Here is a 21,773-nt window from a genome sequence, read left to right as displayed (position 1 = left end):
GTGAGATGTTGGGGTGAGGGTTTCAGATCAATGATGAGGGCTAGGGGTAAGATGTTGGTGTGAGGGTTTTAGATCAATGATGAGGGCTAGGGGTAAGATGTTGGGGTCAGGGTTTAAGATTGAAAGGGGATGAGAGTGAGTGTAAAATAACTGGCTGGCAAATGTTTGAGAGAACTCACTGCTTGAATCACTCAGCCAGAGCATCTTTGACACAGCTTACTAGCAATAGTACAATGGATTGGACTCAGTGACTAGAACTCTGTTTACCTGACTTAGGGACTAGGACTCCGTTTACCTGATTTAGGGACTAGGACTCCATTTACCTGATTTAGGGACTAGGACTCCATTTACCTGATTTAGGGACTAGGACTCCATTTACCTGATTTAGGGACTAGGACTCCATTTACCTGATTTAGGGACTAGGACTCCGTTTACCTGATTTAGGGACTAGGACTCCGTTTACCTGACTTAGGGACTAGGACTCCATTTACCTGACTTAGGGACTTTTACCTGACTTAGGGACTAGGACTCCGTTTACCTGAATTAGGGACTAGGACTCCATTTACCTGACTTAGGGACTAGGACTCAGTTTACCTGAATTAGGACTAGGACTCCGTTTACCTGATTTAGGGACTAGGACTCAGTTTACCTGAATTAGGGACTAGGACTCCGTTTACCTGATTTAGGGACTAGGACTCCGTTTACCTGACTTAGGGACTAGGACTCCGTTTACCTGACTTAGGGACTAGGACTCCGTTTACCTGACTTAGGGACTAGGACTCCGTTTACCTGACTTAGGGACTAGGACTCAGTTTACCTGATTTAGGGACTAGGACTCCGTTTACCTGATTTAGGGACTAGGACTCCGTTTACCTGACTTAGGGAATAGGACTCCGTTTACCTGACTTAGGGACTAGGACTCTGTTTACCTGACTTAGGGACTAGGACTCAGTTTACCTGACTTAGGGACTAGGACTCAGTTTACCTGAATTAGGGACTAGGACTCCGTTTACCTGATTTAGGGACTAGGACTCCGTTTACTTACTTAGGGACTAGGACTCCGTTTACCTGATTTAGGGACTAGGACTCCGTTTACCTGACTTAGGGACTAGGACTCCATTTACCTGACTTAGGGACTAGGACTCCATTTACCTGACTTAGGGACTAGGACTCCGTTTACCTGAATTAGGGACTAGGACTCTGTTTACCTGAATTAGGGACTAGGACTCCGACCTGATTTAGGGACTAGGACTCCGTTTACCTTACTTAGGGACTAGGACTCCGTTTACCTGACTTAGGGACTAGGACTCCATTTACCTGACTTAGGGACTAGGACTCCATTTACCTGATTTAGGGACTAGGACTCCATTTACCTGACTTAGGGACTAGGACTCAGTTTACCTGATTTAGGGACTAGGACTCCGTTTACCTGATTTAGGGACTAGGACTCCGTTTACCTGACTTAGGGACTAGGACTCCGTTTACCTGATTTAGGGACTAGGACTCCGTTTACCTGACTTAGGGACTAGGACTCCGTTTACCTGACTTAGGGACTAGGACTCCATTTACCTGACTTAGGGACTAGGACTCAGTTTACCTGACTTAGGGACTAGGACTCCGTTTACCTGACTTAGGGACTAGGACTCAGTTTACCTGACTTAGGGACTAGGACTCCGTTTACCTGACTTAGGGACTAGGACTCCGTTTACCTGACTTAGGGACTAGGATTCCGTTTACCTGACTTAGGAATAATACTGATTTATATGACTGAGTGAATATGACTCAATGCAATTGTTGAAGTGAACATGATTCCGGGAATACAATTTGATTCAGCAGACATAGATTGAGCCTTGCAATAAGCTTGGCTTCAGAACTCTTAGGACAGACCAAACAAATCAAGACTGCACATTCCAACCTGGACACTGTAACATCACCCTCGGGCCAAAACAATCCAACCAAACGTATTCACATTCCAACCTGGACACTGTAACATCACCCTCGGGCCAAAACAATCCAACCAAACGTATTCACATTCCAACCTGGACACTGTAACATCACCCTCGGGCCAAAACAATCCAACCAAACGTATACACATTCCAACCTGGACACTGTAACATCACCCTCGGGCCAAAACAATCCAACCAAACGTATACACATTCCAACCTGGACACTGTAACATCACCCTCGGGCCAAAACAATCCAACCAAACGTATTCACATTCCAACCTGGACACTGTAACATCACCCTCGGGCCAAAACAATCCAACCAAACGTATTCGCATTCCTACAACACATGTAGGTGTATATGGAGGGACACGTTATCAGAACTGAATACTCTTGTCTGGTTATATACAGTCTATAAGAAGCCAAAAATACAATTGGCAGTGATGCAATCCTTAACTGTTCTAGGATCTGTCCTCTAAGGCTTGGTTCTGTCCTCAGGGATTTTTATTTTATTTTTTATTTAACTAGGCAAGTTTAAAGAACAAATTCTTATTTACAATGACGGCATACCCCGGCCAAACCCTAACCTGGGCGCCGCTGGGCCAATTGTGCGCCGCTCTATGGGACTCCCAATCACGGCTGGTTGTGATACAGCCTGGAATTGAACCAGGGTTTGTAGTGACGCCTATAGCATTGAGATGCAGTGCCTTAAATTGCTGCGCCACCTGGGAGGGATGTGGGGATGGAAAGATGGAAAGAAAAATTAAGACAGCTCGCTGCTCTGAATGAAGATCCATGAGGAGAGCTACTCTGAATGAAGATCCATGAGGAGAGCTGCTCTGAATGAAGATCCATGAGGAGAGCTGCTCTGAATGAAGATCCATGAGGAGAGCTGCTCTGAATGAAGATCCATGAGGAGAGCTGCTCTGAATGAAGATCCACGAGGAGAGCTGCTCTGAATGAAGATCCACGAGGAGAGCTGCTCTGAATGAAGATCCATGAGGAGAGCTGCTCTGAATGAAGATCCATGAGGAGAGCTGCTCTGAATGAAGATCCATGAGGAGAGCTGCTCTGAATGAAGATCCATGAGGAGAGCTGCTCTGAATGAAGATCCATGAGGAGAGCTGCTCTGAATGAAGATCCACGAGGAGAGCTACTCTGAATGAAGATCCATGAGGAGAGCTGCTCTGAATGAAGATCCATGAGGAGAGCTGCTCTGAATGAAGATCCATGAGGAGAGCTGCTCTGAATGAAGATCCACGAGGAGAGCTGCTCTGAATGAAGATCCATGAGGAGAGCTGCTCTGAATGAAGATCCATGAGGAGAGCTGCTCTGAATGAAGATCCACGAGGAGAGCTACTCTGAATGAAGATCCACGAGGAGAGCTGCTCTGAATGAAGATCCATGAGGAGAGCTGCTCTGAATGAAGATCCATGAGGAGAGCTGCTCTGAATGAAGATCCACGAGGAGAGCTACTCTGAATGAAGATCCATGAGGAGAGCTACTCTGAATGAAGATCCACGAGGAGAGCTGCTCTGAATGAAGATCCATGAGGAGAGCTGCTCTGAATGAAGATCCACGAGGAGAGCTACTCTGAATGAAGATCCATGAGGAGAGCTGCTCTGAATGAAGATCCATGAGGAGAGCTACTCTGAATGAAGATCCACGAGGAGAGCTACTCTGAATGAAGATCCACGAGGAGAGCTACTCTGAATGAAGATCCATGAGGAGAGCTGCTCTGAATGAAGATCCACGAGGAGAGCTGCTCTGAATGAAGATCCATGAGGAGAGCTGCTCTGAATGAAGATCCATGAGGAGAGCTACTCTGAATGAAGATCCATGAGGAGAGCTGCTCTGAATGAAGATCCACGAGGAGAGCTGCTCTGAATGAAGATCCATGAGGAGAGCTGCTCTGAATGAAGATCCACGAGGAGAGCAACTCTGCTCCTCGTTCGTCTTCCATCACTTGCCCTTCCTGTCCCACTAGTGACCATGGATCAGACTCCCCTTCCGTCCGTTAATGGATCAGACCCACCTTCCCCCTGTCCATCCCCCTTCAGCGGCCCGCTGTTAAGCCCCTCTGATGGATTGGCAAGCATGGCTTGGCGCGGGATAGTGGAAACACGCCTGGTACTGGTTAGCGTGCTCAAGCCACGCGTGAGAGATGGGTAGCGCTGAGCTAACCTAACCCTACGGCCCAAACCTAAGCAGTCAAGGAGCTTTTCCTGGGCCCATATAAGCTATCTGTTAGTTTTATTGAGCTAACCGCGGAAAACACTGTAGAAAACACTGAAACACTCCATAAATGCCATCTGTTGTAAGATAATTTAGACATTGAATTGTCTGAATTGTTCTTTGAATAAACCATTTAGGCCAAGGCAGTAATTTGTGTTTATAACCAAGTTGGACCACAAAACCACGACGAGGTCTACTACTACCATGACCAGAGTCTTATATTTGGCTCTGACCACAGCCAGTAGAAGTAATGACTATAATGGAATGTTTTTGTTTGACTTCGGAGATTGATACTCTGTGCAGATGATTTAAGGCTGATAATTGATGGAAAGATGGGAGGATTGATGGCACTGAGTTCATCGCTGACTGTGCTGTAGATGACTGTCTCCCCTCAGAACATGATCTGTTAATGATGTCTCTGCAGCCACTCTAATTCAATTAGATTGTGTCAATCACAGTTCCTTGTGCTTCACAAGGTACCAAACCAGGTCAAACTAATATTTCCAGAGGGGCTCTAATGTCAATACACAGGAAAAAATACCATTATAGAAGGCACTGAATGACATCCCTTACCACCCATCATCGCTACAGCTAAAGCCTTCACCAACTGTAGAATGGGCACGTCTGTGAGAGACCCCCCAAGTGTCTCTAGCTCCTGCACCGACCTTCATGCGCATGCACAGATCACGTATTTTTACTGGCATATTTTAATATTAGCGTCAGAAAAATGACACTGGTATTTACAAAGTAAAATGACTCTAAATGGTCCATTTGAGCCAGGGTAAACACATTTAGCGATGAGGTCAGAGGCTGCCGCAGCACGAGTCAGGTTAGTTAGATCATTTTGTCAAAATGTTTAATGTCCTGCTAAATCGTTTGGGAAAAACAAGTGTGGCGTTGCTATTGACTTTGGCAGTGACCTGTATACTCAAGGCTTTAAACATGTAATCAAATGCTCCACCTTCAGGCAAATGTAAGTAGACGTTTCATACCCAGCTTGTTGTAGGTCCTGGCACAGCTGTCTTTCTGTCTTAGATGGGCTGATAAAGAAGTCCAGTTACCGAATGCAGTACATTTTCTTCGGTTAGATATTTGTACATTTTCTTCGGTTAGACATTCGCAAAAAAATATTGAGGTTAGACATTTGTACATTTTCTATGGTTAGATATTCAAATTTGATGAAATGCACAAATTGCTGTAATTCTTGTAATGAAACGTTGTCATGGCATCACAGACGTACAGATGGGAGCGTTGGGTGGACAAACGGACAGACCTGAACCAGAGCGATCACTTATGGCCTGTGTCTTACCAGCTGGCCCTTTATTTTCATTTGTAAGGAAACTTACTGTACACTCACAGTGGTCTATTTCAGATGGACCTCATCAAACTGAAAAACAGATCCCTGTCTCACATCCAATATCTCATCATAGTGGTGTGTGTGCGTGCGAGCGTGTGTCTCTGTTGCAGTGTAACTGGTATTAAAATATCCTCAGCACGCTCTTTTCACTTTCTGTCTCTATCCAAGTAACAGTAATTGTAAGTAGTACTACGTACCAAGAAGTCCTGAAACCACATTGTAATTCTACAGAGCTCTATTCCTGCTGTTAATGCTTGAAAAAACACAGCACTTTCCAGAAAGTACCAGGTCTAACATGACAACCCATTGCAGCTCCAGCACGTTTACATCTGCTACGGTTACCATGTCTGCTTTTCTCACTGTTTATGCTGGAAACGGACCTGTCCACCTTGTCTCACGCCAAATTCACAAGTAATCATCTGTGTTTCTTAAACTTTACCTTGTTAATGCACATATTAACAAGGTAAATGTGTGATTTAAACACACACACACACACACAATCTAAGTAAAACAATTATTTTGTTACCATTTTTGCAATGCTTCATTATATCCCCATTGCCTCCCAATGTGTTTTAATGCTCTCATTTTCTCTCTCTGGTTTTCATCCCATTGTTTTGTACAGTACACACAAAACCTCCTGACGACATGTTGGCTTTGTTACTGTGCTCTGCTGGTTCTTGTAGACATTAATAGGAAACATGCTAAGAGAAAGAGAGAGCGAGAGAGAGAGAGAGAGAGAGAGAGGAAACGCTGGACCTGATCAGAGGAACTGAAGTAAACCCAGTGAGTGAGTGACAGTGAGTAACCAGAGTGTGAAATGTGTTTGTTAATCTGCAGCAGGACTCAGTCCCTCTTTAATCAAACAGACAGTAGCTGGCGCTCTGTTAGCATAGCATCGCTATACTAAACATTGGGGAACCTGGTTAGTAGTGTCCTATCATTCTACATAATAAAAGACAATAGGTATTGTAGTATTATACCACTATATTGTTATTTTCTAGCCAACATGTATTTCTAAAAAGAGAATCTGGTTAGAACTTTGCCTCTAATAAATACTAGTTGACACACTGTTGTGTGCCATGCCAGATAAACGTGGTAACAGTTCGCAAGGACAGGGCTAAAGTACATGTTTAAAGAACTAAAAGGTTAAGTGCTGTTAATTTGCTACACAAAAACACAAGAGGAGTCAGCGCCACACTGCTCTGACAGTTTATCTTTGAAACCTTTGTATAATCGTGGGCCAAACTGTTAGGTCATTGGGAGTCCTCTGTCACCCCCAGTGGGGACTCAATTGGACCTGTGGATCATTGGACACAATGCCAGAAATAGTGGATATTATTGGCTGCATCATTGTGACCTCATCCTGACCTACATGCTTTATCTGAAGGTTCATCGCTATGGCCGCTTCCAAAATGCTACCCTATTCCCTACATACTGTAGTGTACTACGTTTGACCAGAGCCTTATGAGGTTCCCTAAGGGCGCTGGTCAAAATAATTGCACTACATAGGCAATAGGGTGCCATTTGGGACATAGGGCATGGGTTTGGATTAAGACTGCTACAATGATTGGGTTTCGCACCAATATAGGGATTGTACTGATTTTGGTTGACACACAACAGAGCAATAATTTATATTTCCCAAGTGTCCCCACACTGTGCTGGGATCAGCATGATCTTATCGATGAAGACATTGTGATGTCCCACAGTGATGACAACACAGCTGTCCTGTAATGACGATCACATCCCAGAGGTAGTTCAGCTGACCACCGACCCAGAGCCCTTCTGGAGGGAGATACTATTTCATCAGCCTAAACTTGGACATTATTATAAGCCTGAAGCTACAGGAATGTATGGGTATACTAATAATATAATGATGTGTAAAGGTAAGATAGTGTATGACTGTGTGTGTCTGTGTGTCACGCCCTGACCTTAGAGAGCTGTTGTATTTCTCTATTTGGTGAGGTCAGGGTGTGATGTGGGGTGGGCATTCTATGTTTTGTATTTCTTTGGTTTTGGCCGAGTGTGGTTCCCAATCAGAGGCAGCTGTCTATTTATTCATCATAAAATTGCACATTTATAATAAAGGATTGCATGCATATCATCACATTTACAGACTAATGTAAGATAGGCTACTATTCTTAATGTCATGAGTATAGATTGCATAGTCATAATTTAGGCTAATAATATAACTCAATCACTGTGAGCAAAACAGACAGTTCTGAACAATGCATGCCTGAACGGCGTAGTGTTATTATCAGAGTGAAAAATGTACCATTTTTTATAAACACATTTCATCCAGTCAACTTTAAATGAAACATAAGCAACATATCTGCAGTGAGTGTGTGTGCATAGTTACTGTCTTTATCATTGATTAGTACCACTGGAAAGTTTGAGTCAATAATTCCCTTCTCCAGGCTAGGTCGACGTCATACAGATGAAAGATATTCATTTGAGCCAGTTTGCTACAGCAGGAAAACCGCCTATGGATGTCGGCACTTTAACTTGGCCTTGTAGTGACTTCATAGCGTGTATTATGCATCTATTTCATGTTGCATTGTATGCGCCTTTCCACAAGCAAATGAGACAATTTATTATGACATGGTGTATGCCGTTCCACCTACCGTTAAACTTAATACTGCGGTGATAGTTAATAGATGGGGTCAGTTTTGTTTGTTTTTGCTGTTCTCCAAATAGCATTTTAGAGTTTTTAAATTGTGTAGAAATGCAGTAAATAAGCTTCTACTTCTAACCCCCCCACAACCCACATGGCATACCCTAGGTTTAGCTGAATTGATGCCACTGAACAAGGGTATACCCAACTGAGTGTGTGTCTAATGAACTACATGTAACAGTAGTGTATGTATAGTAGGGAACTCACCCATCGCGTGTGCTCTCCATGGTGGACAGAGGGGACAGAGAATGCGGGCTGCTCAGGTCCCGTTCCAGGCGAGCCTGCCTGGGGGGCAGATCAGGGGCAGAGGCTGAGCCAGTGGTGGGGGCTGGTCCTGGGGAGAGGAGCTCCATCGAAACGCCATGATGGGGGGTGCTGGAGCCAGTGTACAGGCCTGAAAGACAAACAAAGTTAATTCACAAAATGTGCCGAATCAACTCTAGGTCCTTGCTCAGCCATGTTCCAAATTAAATGGCTTTTCATAGCAACAAGCTTTTGTTTTGACAACTGATCATCCAATCAGAGAGGGTTTTGAAAAATAGAATGTTCTGTTTTGTGCTGTTTGTGATTTACAGTACATTATTTATGCTGCCAACGGGGTTGGCCTCGATTGTCCTTTAGAGTGGAACTGACAGCGTTTTAGCAACATGAATTCTTATTCAAATCTGTTCATATACACCCCCAGGAAGAATGTGACACTTTTTATTTTTTACCATTTCTGAGAAGCGAGCACTTACATATGGTCATTTTCACGTTTTCATAAATTCATAGGATGTTTGGGAATGACATATAATAAGTCATTCTAGAGTGTTACGACCTGGCTTATAGTTCATAACAGCAAAGGGAGACCACACATTACTTAAATGTAAAAAGGAATACATTTATTAAACTAAATAGTAATAATTACAAAAATGTAACATGAGCTGTGGACGTCTGTAGGATCAGTAGTATGTGCAGTGTGTGGATGAGTGGAGAGGGTGTTGTATGGTGAAAACAAAACAAAAATCAAAAGGTGGTGGAAGCCAGCCTGCCAGTCAGGGAAGAGAGAGTGTTGGCTGATGTGCCACCCTTTATAGCCTGCAGGTCAAGCCTGCCCAGGTGTACCACATCAGCTGACATCCTCCCCAGCTCTGCAACAAGCAAACTACCAAACAGGAGAACCCAGCAGACAGAGTGGGAGGGACATCACCCCCCCCTCTAAGAACAGGTTTCCACCACGAACCTGAAACTAAAACAAAACAGAAACAACCAAAACACAAAAAAACAAATGCTGTATTACTTATTACAAAAAAAATGTATATATATACACACACACACACACACACACACACACACACACACACACACACACACACACACACACACACACACACACACACACACACACACACTACCGTTGAAAAGTTTGGGGTCACTTAGAAATGTCCTTGTTTTTGAAAGAAAAGCACATTTTTTGTTCATTAAAATAACATCAAATTGATCAGAAATACAGTGTAGACATTGTTATTGTTTTAAATGACTATGCCACAACTGTCAGAAAGTGTCCATGATTGAGTCTTTGAATGAAGAGATGGAGATAAAACTGTCCAGTTTGAGTGTTTGTTGCAGCTCGTTCCAGTCGCTAGCTGCAGCGAACTGAATAGAGGAGCGACCCAGGGATATGTGTGTGCTTTGGGGACCTTTAACAGAATGTGACTAGCAGAACTGGTGTTGTATGTGGAGGATGATGACTGCAGTAGGTTCCTCCGATGGGGGGCTAAGAGGGTTTTTATAAAGGATGAGGGCTTCCGTCTGGCCACTCCACAATAAAGGTCTGATTGGTGGAGTGCTGCAGAGATGGTTGTCCTTCTGGAAGGTTCTCCCATTTCCACAGAGGAACTTTGTCAGAGTGACCATCAGGTTCTCGGTCACCTCCCTGACCAAGGCCCTTCTCCCGATTGCTCAGTTTGGCCAGGTGGCCAGCTCTAGGAAGAGTCTTGGTGATGCCAAACTTCTTCCACTGTGTTGTTGGGGACCTTCAATGCTGCAGACATTTTTTGGTACCCTTCCCCTGATCTATGCCTCAACACAATCTTGTCTCGGGGCTCTACGGACAATTCCTTCGCTCTCATGGCTTGGTTTATGCTCTGACATGCACTGTCAACTGTGGGACCTTATATAGACAGGTGTGTGCCTTTTCAAATCATGTCCAATCAATTGAATTTACCACAGGTTGACTCCAATCAAGTTGTAGGACATCTCAAGGATGATCATTGGAAACAGGATGCACCTGAACATAATTTCGAGTCTCATAACGAAGCGTCTGAATACAAAATAAATAATGATTATTTTTTATTTTTTTATACATTTGCTACAATTTCTAAAAACCTGTTTTTCACTTTGTCATTATGGGTATTGTGTGTAGATTGATGAAGAAAATGTTTTATTTAATCAATTTTAGAACAAGGCTGTAACGTAGCAAAATGTGGAAAAAGTCAGGGGTCTGAATACTTTCCGAATGCACTGTATGAGGCGAAAAGTCGGTCACTTGCTCATTCCTTCAATGACATGGCATCCTCCCAGCAGCTAGCTAACGTTAGGCTCCGCGTTTTTAGCTTGATAAAAAAAATAGCTAGCTACATAAATTGGTTTCTGTTCCTAGGGCTGTCAAACTCAATCAGCGCACAAGCCATATTGAACAAAATCGACATAACATATTTGTGTTTACAAAAAACGTGCAACTGCAACTCAAACTGGCCATTGTTTTATTAGAAAAAAATATGGCCCTTTATAATGTCCACTTATCACATTGTATTAGTCACATACACATGTTTAGCAGATGCTATTGCGAAATGTTTGTGTTCCTAGCTCCAACAGTGCAGTAGTATCTAACAATTCACAACAATACACACATCTAAAAGTAAAATAATGGAATTTAGAAATATATACATATTAGATCGAAAAATATTTAAGTCTGATGGCCTTGATATAGATGCTGTTTTTCAGTCTCTCGGTTCCTGCTTTGATGCACCTATACTGACCTCGCCTTCTGGATGGTAGCGGGGTGAACAGGCAGTGGCTCGGGTGGTTGTTGTCCTTGATGATCTTTATGGCCTTCCTGTAACATCGGGTGCTGTAGGTGTCCTGGAAGGCAGGTAGTTTGCGTTGGGCAGACCGCACCACCCTCTGCATGTATCACTGGTGCGGTTGAATACAGCATTGTTGTATGGTGCACTCAAAATGTATTGTAGTTGAATAGCTAGCCTTGGTTATTCATTGTGAAGCTTAAGAACCGAAGCCAGACTGCAACATTTTATTAACCTAGCTGGGCCTGTGGCATATGTCCGTACACTTTTCCTCAGCTGCGCGCTGTAAACCTGACATAAGAAAGCAGCGTAATTGAAGTTCAATTCACCAATCCGAGCGCATCAGGCTGTAATTTCATAAAGTAGATGAATCAACCATTGACTCATTTATACTTGCTTGTGTGTGTGCCAGCCCTATTAGCTACGTTACGACTGACTTTTGATCATTGCCCTTGCTAGTTTGATTGTATTGACATTCCCAGCCTTTAGTTACATTTGTCCGTTTCTGTTCAAAATATTGAGTCATTGAAACTGAACCAGTGCATCCTGAATGGAGGCAGCAGACAATGTACCAGGCCAGCTGTGATTTACAACCTGATAGCAATATTTTTGGGACTACAAAGAAATATATTGCTGAATTATATTAATCATGCTTTGAACTGCATCCATCTTTTCTGCCAACAATATCTTAGTGTACGTCATGGAATTTTGAGTTAAATAGATCTTGTTTTTAAAACCTCTTATAAAGTTGGTTTTGAAGCATAAACTGGGAATTTGATATTCATGACTGTTCTTATGATGGTCTGTTTGTTTCATAATTGCAAAGTAATTAAAACTGTCAGTTCCACTTGAAATGCTTCGTTATTGAATACAATGCTTTTTCTTACAAATAATAGTATTGAGACTTCATGAGAAGATTTTATAAGACTTGAGAGGAGGTGAGAGAGCAGGCTCTGTGGCTTGTGGGTGTGTGCGTGTGTGTGTGTGTGTGTGTGTGTGTGTGTGTGTGTGTGTGTGTGTGTGTGTGTGTGTGTGTGTGTGTGTGTGTGTGTGTGCCAGCCCATTAGTACTTGTAGAAGTCTAAATGTGTCTGACGTTGCCTTCTGAGCATCAGAAAACAGTCCTGTTGGACGGTGATTCACATCACCATTGTAACAGTGAGAGAGAGAGAAGCTCATGAAAAATCCCAATGACAGCTGAATGCTCTGCTGAGAGCTCCACTTGAAAGAGCTCAGCTCAGCTCTGCCCAGGGGTCAGCTGAGTTCCATCCTGGGGCTCTCAGGTTGCCTAAGAGGGGCAAGAGACTCCAGTCAGCAGCCCCCTCTGCTCCCCACTGCTCCTCCTGTACTGTAAATCTCTCCTCGCTGTCCTGTCTGTAATGTCTTTCCCAGTGTCCAGGGGAAGTGAGGCGGTGAGGAGAGGACTGCTCCTGGTTTCTGCAGTACTGTTCCCCCAGCTGTGCTCAAGTGGAAGAAGGGCCTGTGTGACAGCTCTTTGAAATGGTTACAAGCTTGATTCATTACCCCCAAATCATCAATCACAGACCTTAAACGGTTTCCCCTTCAGCCCCAACATCTGCTACCAGACCAGAAAACATTCTACAAATAATGGCTGTGATTTCTTCAATTTCATCGCTCGGCTCAGCGGCGCAGGGGTTCCCTTAGCGTTTGGGGACGGTTCCGGGAGCGTTCTGTGAGGATTCTATATGGGTTTTTTACGTGGGTTCTGAGAGGGTTCTGTGACGGAACTGAGAAATGTTTGATTGTGAGTGTGACGGTTCTAACAAGGATCTGTGATGATTCGGAAAGTGTTCTGTGTGACTTCTGTCAGGATTCTCTGTGAATTTGTAGGGGGTTCTATGAGGGTTCTGAAGGGTTATGTTGGTGTTTGTAGATGGCACTTGGTGGCATAGCCAGACTTGTAGCCTGCCATAATGACTTGGACCTATGGACTTGAAGCAGTTGAAGTTATGTGCACTAGCAGTGTATCCGGAAAAACAATAATTCAGGTGCTAAAAGGAAGAAAGACATTTTCCTGAGTAAGATTGGGCCTATCAAACAAACGTATAACCGACGAGAACTTTTGAATCCGCCTTTCACATCCGTTCTATTAGCCAACGTGCATTCACTGGATAATAAACTGGATGAGCTCCGTTCAAGACTTTCCTACCAACGGGACATTAAAAACTGTAATATCTTATGTTTCACTAAGAAATGGCTGAAATATGTATAATATACAATTGGCTGGGTTTTTTGTGCATCGTCAGGACAGAACAGCTATGTTCGGTAAGACGAGGGCTGGGGGTGTCTGTCTATTTGTCAATAACAGCTGATGCGTGATGTCTGATATTAAGGTAGTCTCCAGGTATTGCTCGACCGGAGGTAGAGTACTTCATGATAAGCTGTAGACCACACTATCTACCAAGAGAGTTTTCATCTATTTTTTTGTAGCCGTCTATTTACCACATAAAACTGATGCTGCTACTAATACTACACTCAAGCAAACAAGAAAATTCTCATACAGAAGCGGTGCTCCTAGTGGCCAAGAACTTTAATGCAGGCAAACTTAAATCAGTTTTACCTAATTTCTACAATAATGTCACATGTGCAACCAATGTGTAAAAAACTCTAGGCCACAGTTTTTTTTAATACATTGTCAAAAATTCTAAAAACCTGTTTTGCTTTGTCATTATGGGTTATTGTGTGTAGATTGATGAGGGGAAAAAAAACAATTTAATCGATTTTAGAATAAGGCTGTAACGTAACAAAATGTAGAAAAAAAGTCAAGGGGTCTGAATACTTTCCGAAATCACTGTACATCTTCAACATTTGCTATCGGTTGTCATTTTTGCCTTGTACATTTTAGATAGAGTCCAGTAAGTTCTATTAAATATACAGTTAAAGTCAAAAGTTTACATACACTTAGGTTGGAGTCATTAAAACTAGTTTTTCAACCACTCCACAAATGTCTTGTTAGCAAACTATAGTTTTGGCAAGTCGGTTAGGACATCTACTTTGTGCATGACACAAGTCATTTTTCCAACAATTGTTTACAGACAGATTATTTAACTTCTAACTCACTGTATCACAATTCCAGTGGGTCAGAAGATTACCTACACTTAGTTGACTGTGCCTTTATACAGCTTGGAAAATTACAGAAAATTATGTCATTACTTTAGAAGCTTCTGATAGTCTAATTGACATCATTTGAGTCAATTGGAGGTGTACCTGTGGATGTATTTCATAGCCTACCTTCAAACTCAGTGCCTCTTTGCTTGACATCATGGTAAAAATAAATCAGCCAAGACCTCAAAATATTTTTTTTTTAGATCTCCACAAGTCTGGTTAATCCTTGGGAGCAATTTCCAAATGGCTGACGGTACCACGTTCATCTGTACAAACAATAGTACGCAAGTATAAACACCATGGGACAACACAGCCGTCATATCACTCAGGAAGGAAACGCGTTCTGTCTCCTAAAGATGAACGTACTTTGGTGCGAAAAGTGCAAATCAATCCCAGAACAACAGCAAAGGACCTTTGCTGAAGATGCTGGAGGAAACAGGTGCAAAAGTATCTATATCCACAGTAAAACAAATCCTATATCGAAATAACCTGAAAGTCCGCTCAGCAAGGAAGAAGCCACTGCTCCAAATTCGCCATAAAACAGCCAGACTACGGTTTGCAACTGCACATGGGGACAAAGATCATTATTTTTGGAGAAATGTCCTCTGGTCTGATGAAACAAAAATTGAACTGTTTGGCCATAATGACCATCGTTATGTTTGGAGGAAAAAGGGGGAGGCTTGCAAGCCAAAGAACACCATCCCAACCGTGAAGCACGGGGGACTGGTGGGACTGGTACACTTCACAAAATAGATGGCATCATGAGGGTGGAAAATTATGTGGATATATTGAAGCATCTCAAGACATCAGTCAGGAAGTTTAAAGCTTGGTCACAAATGGGTCTTCCAAATGGACAATGACCCCAAGCATACTTCCAAAGTTGTGGCAAAATGGCTTAAGGACAATAAGTCAAGGTATTGGAGTGGCCCTCACAAAGCCCTGACCTAAATCCTATAGAAGATTTGTGGGCAGAACTGAAAAGGGTGTGCGAGCAATGAGGCCTACAAACCTGACTCGGTTACAGCTGCTCTGTCAGGAGGAATGGGCCAAAATTCACCCAACTTATTGTGGGAAGCTTGTGGAAGGCTACCTGAAACATTTGACCCAAGTTAAACAATTTAAAGATAATGATACCAAATACTAATTGAGTGTATGTAAACTTCTGAACCCACTGGGAATGTGATGTGACTCTTATTCTGACATTTCACATTCTTAAAATAAAGTGGTGATCCTAACTGACCTAAAACGGGAATTTTTACTAGGATTAAATGTCAGGAATTGTGAAAAACTGAGTTTAAATGTAGTTGGCTAAGGTGTATGTAAACTTCCGTATTATATTGAACCATTTGTGTTTTAGGCACTCAGCACGTTTTAAAGCAGTTTTCCCACCTTTTTTTCCATTCAATTTATTGTATTTTCATCTTCAAATCTTTACTCCCTTTCTCTCTTAAGTGAAGGTGAAGCCCCCTTGTTTTCTAGTTTAAGAATGTATACACTCTAGAAGCCAGGTGTTTTTGGGAACGGACATGCTTTATGAAACTTTCCAATTTGTTCAAATCATGTTCAAATGTTAATTGTTCTATCTACTGACTTGACTGCCTGTACAATCTGAATTATTTTAAAATGGTTGGTAAAGCTGGTCATATCCTTTAGTTCATTCAGACCCATCATTTGACCATCTTTATACGAATCGGACACGGCCCAAACTCCCATCTGTAGCCAATCTCTCCACAATACCAGTCTGTGATTAATGAATATGTGTGAATTACTCCAGATATTTGTTTGAAAGGAGGTGCATAAGGAGATTTATAATTTATTTCCAACAATTTTAAGATCATTCCAAGAAGCAGATATTTTTGGATGGTCTTTCAGATATTCAGGTAGTATTCATTATGCTATCAATCTAAGTAGGAAGTGGTGGGACATTTTTTCTTCAATTGCTAAGGAAGAGGGGTGTTATTTTGCTGGGTAATTCCAGTACCACGTTTTTCTTGTTACATATGATATGTAATATGTTTTAATATCTGGAAGTGCCATGCTTCCTTTACATTTCTCTAATGTGATGTGGGGATTGCTTTGAATTCCATTTAAATGTAGGGATCATTTCATTGATCTTCTTAAAGAAGGATTTCAGTACGTTAAGAGGCTTAGTTTTGTAGTTGGAGCCATTGTCATGTATATTGTTAACATTCTGAATGTTAAAAAGCGGGAGGACCATCTCACATCGTCTACTTTCATGGAATTCACAATAGTTTCTAGCCCCCTCCTGCCTCTGTAACACCATGGTTTCCTCTTGGATACCCCAAAAATTGGGTTGGAAATACAGAAAGAACCCAGGGCAGTTGAGTTTAAGTCAAAGTTGAAGCCGGAATTGGGGTAAATAACTGCCGATCTGACGTTCAAATCAAATCGTATTTGCCAAATGTGCCAAAAACTGCAGGTGTATTGTGAAACCTTATTGTGAAATGCTTTCTCACAAGTCCTTAACCAACAATGGTGTTTTAAGAAAACAGAGTTAAGAAAGTATCTACTAAATAAACTAAAGTAAAACCTTTATAAATAATAATCTAAAAAATATATGAACGCTATAAAATAACAATATTGAGCCTATATACAGTGGGTAGTCCGGGTGGCCATTTGATGAATTGTTCAGCAGTTTTCTTACGGCTTGGGAGTAGAAGCTGTTAAGGAGCCTTTTGGACCTAGACTTGGCGCTCCGGTACCGCTTGCCGTGTGGTAGCAGAGACTGGAGTCTTTGACAATTTTTTGTGCTCTGACACAGCCTAGTATATACAGTCGTGGCCAAAAGTTTTGAGAATGACACAAAAATAAATTTTCACAAAGTCTGCTGCCTCAGTTTGTATGATGGCAATTTGCATATGCTCCAGAATGGTATGAAGAGTGATCAGATGAATTGCAATTCATTGCAAAGGCCCTCTTTGCCATGCAAGTGAACTGAATCCCCCAAAAACATTTCCACTGCATTTCAGCCCTGCCACAAAAGGACCAGCTGACATCATGTCAGTGATTCTCTTGTTAGCACAGGTGTGAGTGTTGACGAGGACAAGGCTGGAGATCACTCTGTCATGCTGATTGAGTTCGAATAACAGACTGGAAGCTTCAAAATCTGGGTGGTGCTTGGAATCATTGTTCTTCCTCTGTCAACCATGGTTATCCCCAAGGAAACATGTGTCGTCATCATTGCTTTACACAAAAAGGGCTTCACAGGCAAGGATATTGCTGCCAGTAAGATTGCACCTAAATCAAGCATTTATCGGATCATCAAGAACTTCAAGGAGAGCGGTTCAATTGTTGTGAAGAAGGCTTCAGGGTGCCCAAGAAAGTCCAGCAAGCGCCAGGACTGTCTCCTAAAGTTGATTCAGCTGCAGGATCGGGGCACCACCAGTACAGAGCTTGCTCAGGAATGGCAGCAGGCAGGTGTGAGTTTATCTGCACACACTGTGAGGCGAAGACTTTTGGAGGATTGCCTGGAGTGGGCTCACTCACAATTTTGCCTAAGAACACAGCCATGAATAAAGAATGGTGCCAACACATCCTCCGAATGCAAGTTCTCCCAACCATCCAGGAACAGTTTGGTGACGAACTATGCCTTTTCCAGCATGATGGAGCACCTTGCCGTAAGGCAAAAGTGATAAATAAGTGACTCGAGGAACAAAACATAAAATTCTGACACACTCCAAGCATTGATTATGCAAGAATGGGCTGCCATCAGTCAGGATGTGGCCCAGAAGTTAATTGACAGCATGCCAGGGCGGATTGCAGAGGTCTTGAAAAAGAAGGGTCAACACTGCAAATATTGACTCTTTGCATCAACTTAATGTAATTGTCAATAAAAACCTTTGACACTTATGAAATGCTTGTAATTATACTTCAGTATTCCATAGTAACATCTGACAAAAATATCTTAAGACACTGAAGCAGAAAACTTTGTGAAAATTGTATTTGTGTCATTCTCAAAACTTTTGGCCACGCCTGTACACTACCAGTCAAAGGTTTGGACACACCTACTCATTCAAGAGTTTTTCTTTACTGTTACTATTTTCTACATTGTAGAATAATAGTGAAGACATCAAAACTGTGAAATAACACATATGGAATCATGTAGTAACAAAAAAGTGTTAAACAAATCTAAATATATTTTATATTTTTCAAAGTAGCTACCCTTTGCCTTGATGACAGCTTTGCACACTCTTGGCATTCTCTCAACCAGCTTCATGAAGTAGTCACCTGGAATGCTTTTCCAAAGGTCTTGAAGGAGTTCCCACATATGCTGAGCACTTGTTGGCTGCTTTTCCTCCACTCTGCGGTCCGACTCATCCCAAACCATCTCAATTGAGTTAAGGTCGGGGGATTGTGGAGGCCAGGTCACCTGATGCAGCACTCCATCACTCTCCTTGGTAAAATATCCCTTACACAGCCTGGAGGTGTGTTGTGTCATTGTCCTGTTGAAAGACAAATGATAGTCCCACTAAGCGCAACCCAGATGAGATGGCATATCGCTGCAGAATCCTGTTGTAGCCATGATGGTTAAGTGTGCCTTTGAATTCAAATAAATCACAGACAGTGTCAGCAGCAAAGCACCCCTACACAACCTTTACGGTGGGAAATACACATGCGGAGATCATCCGTTCACGTACACCGCGTCTCACAAACCCAAGGCGGTTGGAACCAAACATCTTACATTTAGACTCCAGACCAGAGGACACATTTCCACTGGTCTAATGTTGCTCTAATTACTCGTGTTTCTTGGCCCAAGCAAGTCTCTTCTTCTTATTGTTGTCCTTTAGGAGTGGTTTCTTTGCAGCAATTCAACCATGAAGGCCTGATTCATGCAGTTGATGTTGAGATGTGTCTGTTACTTGAACTCTGTGAAGCATTTTTTTGGGCTGTAATCTTAGGTGCAGTTAACTCTAATGAACTTATCCTCTGCAGCAGAGGTAGCTCTGAGTCTTCTTTTTCTGTGGCAGTCCTCATGAGAGCCAGTTTCATCATAGAGCTTGATGGTGTTTACAACTGCACTTGAAGAAACTTGAGAAGTTACTGCATGATACCATACGTGTTATTTCATAGTTTTGTTGTCTTCACTATTATTCTACAATGAATGAGTAGGTGTTCTAAAACGTTTGACCGGTAGTGTACATTTATACAAATAATGTACATAATGAGAAATAATCATATTAATTACCTATTTATTTATTGTTCTTAAAATTCTGTTGCAGGACCTTCCATATATGCAACATTTGTATTTCAATTGTTTGTTAGGATGAAATTGTGCAAATAAAAGGAAAGTATTAAAATGTGAATGAGTCAAAATAGGAGAGAGAACAATGGTGTCATGCATTTACATGTGGTTTTTTGTTTGTTGTTGTTTGGTTAGTGTGATATGTTGAATGTGTTGTAAAGAAATGATTCATACAAAATCAATAAATGATTAAGGAAATGGAGAGGGGGAGAGGGTTGTCTCTTCATCAACAACAAATAGTGTGCTGACTCGAGCGCAGTGGAAGTCTCGACCCATTGTTCACCGGTCTTGGAATACCTGATGGTAAAATGTCGACCCTTCATACCTCGCGAGGGAGTTTTCAGCTGTTATCATGACTGTTGTCTACATTCTACCTCAGGACAAGAAATATAACAAGCTGGCATTTAACAAACTGTATGAGGCTATAAACAAGCAGAAAAACGTGCACCCGAAGGCTGCCTTTCTTGTTAACAGAGATTTTAATTCAACGTCATTAAGACATGTGATGCCCAACATTCATCAACACGTCTCCTTCGCCACTAGGGGCGATAAAGTCCTAGACCACTGTTACTTTACTCACAAACAAGCATACAAGGCCATCCCTCGTCCGTTGTTTGGCAAATCGGATCATGACTCCATGCTCATGCTTCCTGTCTACAAGCAGAAGCTCAAACAGGAAGTAACTGTGACTCGCTCTGTTGAGAAATGGACATCAGAATCAGAGATTATGCTACAGTACTGCTTTGCTAGTGTTTATTGGAATATGTTCTGGAGACACTGCCGATAAAATCGACGAGCTAACCACAGCCGTCACTAGCTTCATAAGGAAATGCATCAGCGACATTGTCCTCACAGTGAAGGTTCGCTGCCTCCCCAATCAAAGGCCCTGGATTAACACAGAGGTTGGCTCTAAACTAAAGGATAGGGCTACAGCACACAGGGCTATCACAGACAACCCTGAGGCTGTATCTGAAAACAGGAACAAGTACAAAAAGTCCCACTATGACCTCTGTAGAGTCATCAAATGAGAAAAATGACAATATAGGAATAAGGTGGAATCATATTAAACAGGCTCCACCGCCAGCCGCATGTGGAAGGGGCTACAGTCTATTACGGATTACAAAGGAAGTCACAGCTGTGATACACCGAATGATGCCTCTCTTCCAGACAAACTCATGCATTTTATGCACACTTTGACAATAACAACACAGTACTGTGCGTGAGGGCACCCACCGAACCAGAGGACTGGGTGATCGATCTCCGAGGACAACGTGAGTAAGGTCTTTAATCAGATCAACACTCGCAAGGCCGAACAATATTCCAGGGCGCGTTCTCAGAGCATACGCAAATCAACTGGCAGGCATATTCACGGTAATTTCAACCTCTCCTTGTCCCCGTCTGTAATCCCCACATGTCTCAAGCTGACCACCATCATTCCTGTTCCCAAGAATTCCATGGCTTCATGCCACAATGACTACCGCCCTGTAGCACTCACATCTGTAATCATGAAGTGCTTTGAGAGGCTGGTTATGGCACACGTTAACTCCAGAATCCCAGACACCCTAGACCCACTCCAATTTGCATACCGCCCCAACATATCCATAGACGACGCAATCTCAATTGTACTCCACAGTGCCCTCAACCACCTAGATAAGAGGAATAGCTATGTGAGAATGCTGTTCATTGACTACATCTCAGCGTTCAACACCATTGTCCCATCCAAGTTCATCAACAAGCTTAGGACCCTGGGACTGAACACATCACTATGCAACTGAACCTGGACATCCTGACAGGCCGACCCCAGGTGGTGAGGGTAGGCAACACCCCCTCCGTCATGCTGACACTCAACACGGGGCCCCACAGGGATGTGTGCTTAGTCCTCTCCTGCACTCCCTGTTCACTCATGACTACATGGCCACGCATGACTCCAACACCATCATCAAATTGTCTGACGACACATCGGTGGAAGGCCTGATCACCGGCAACGATGAGACAGCCTTAAGGGAGGAGATGCACACTCACACTCACGCACTGTCAGCTCTAGAAGTGTTACTCACTGCCAGCTCTAGAAGTGTTACTCACTGTCAGCTCTAGAAGTGTTACTCACTGTCAGC

The 21,773-nt window shown here is 42.6% G+C and overlaps 1 protein-coding gene across 1 annotated transcript in view; it reads right to left on the bottom strand.

Moving 5' to 3' along the window:
• LOC118401541 (zinc finger protein GLIS1-like) overlaps window positions 1-21,773 on the bottom strand; it is a 202,686-nt gene that overhangs the window by 12,429 nt on the left and 168,484 nt on the right. Inside the window, exon 8 of the mRNA XM_052475299.1 lies at window positions 8,414-8,600. Within this exon, the coding sequence (XP_052331259.1) occupies window positions 8,414-8,600 (187 nt within the window). The remainder of the gene's footprint in view (window positions 1-8,413; window positions 8,601-21,773) is intronic.

This window comes from Oncorhynchus keta, chromosome 22 (assembly GCF_023373465.1).
Source record: "Oncorhynchus keta strain PuntledgeMale-10-30-2019 chromosome 22, Oket_V2, whole genome shotgun sequence".
Lineage (NCBI taxonomy): Eukaryota > Metazoa > Chordata > Actinopteri > Salmoniformes > Salmonidae > Oncorhynchus > Oncorhynchus keta.
This window is presented reverse-complemented; position numbering and strand designations above follow the sequence as displayed.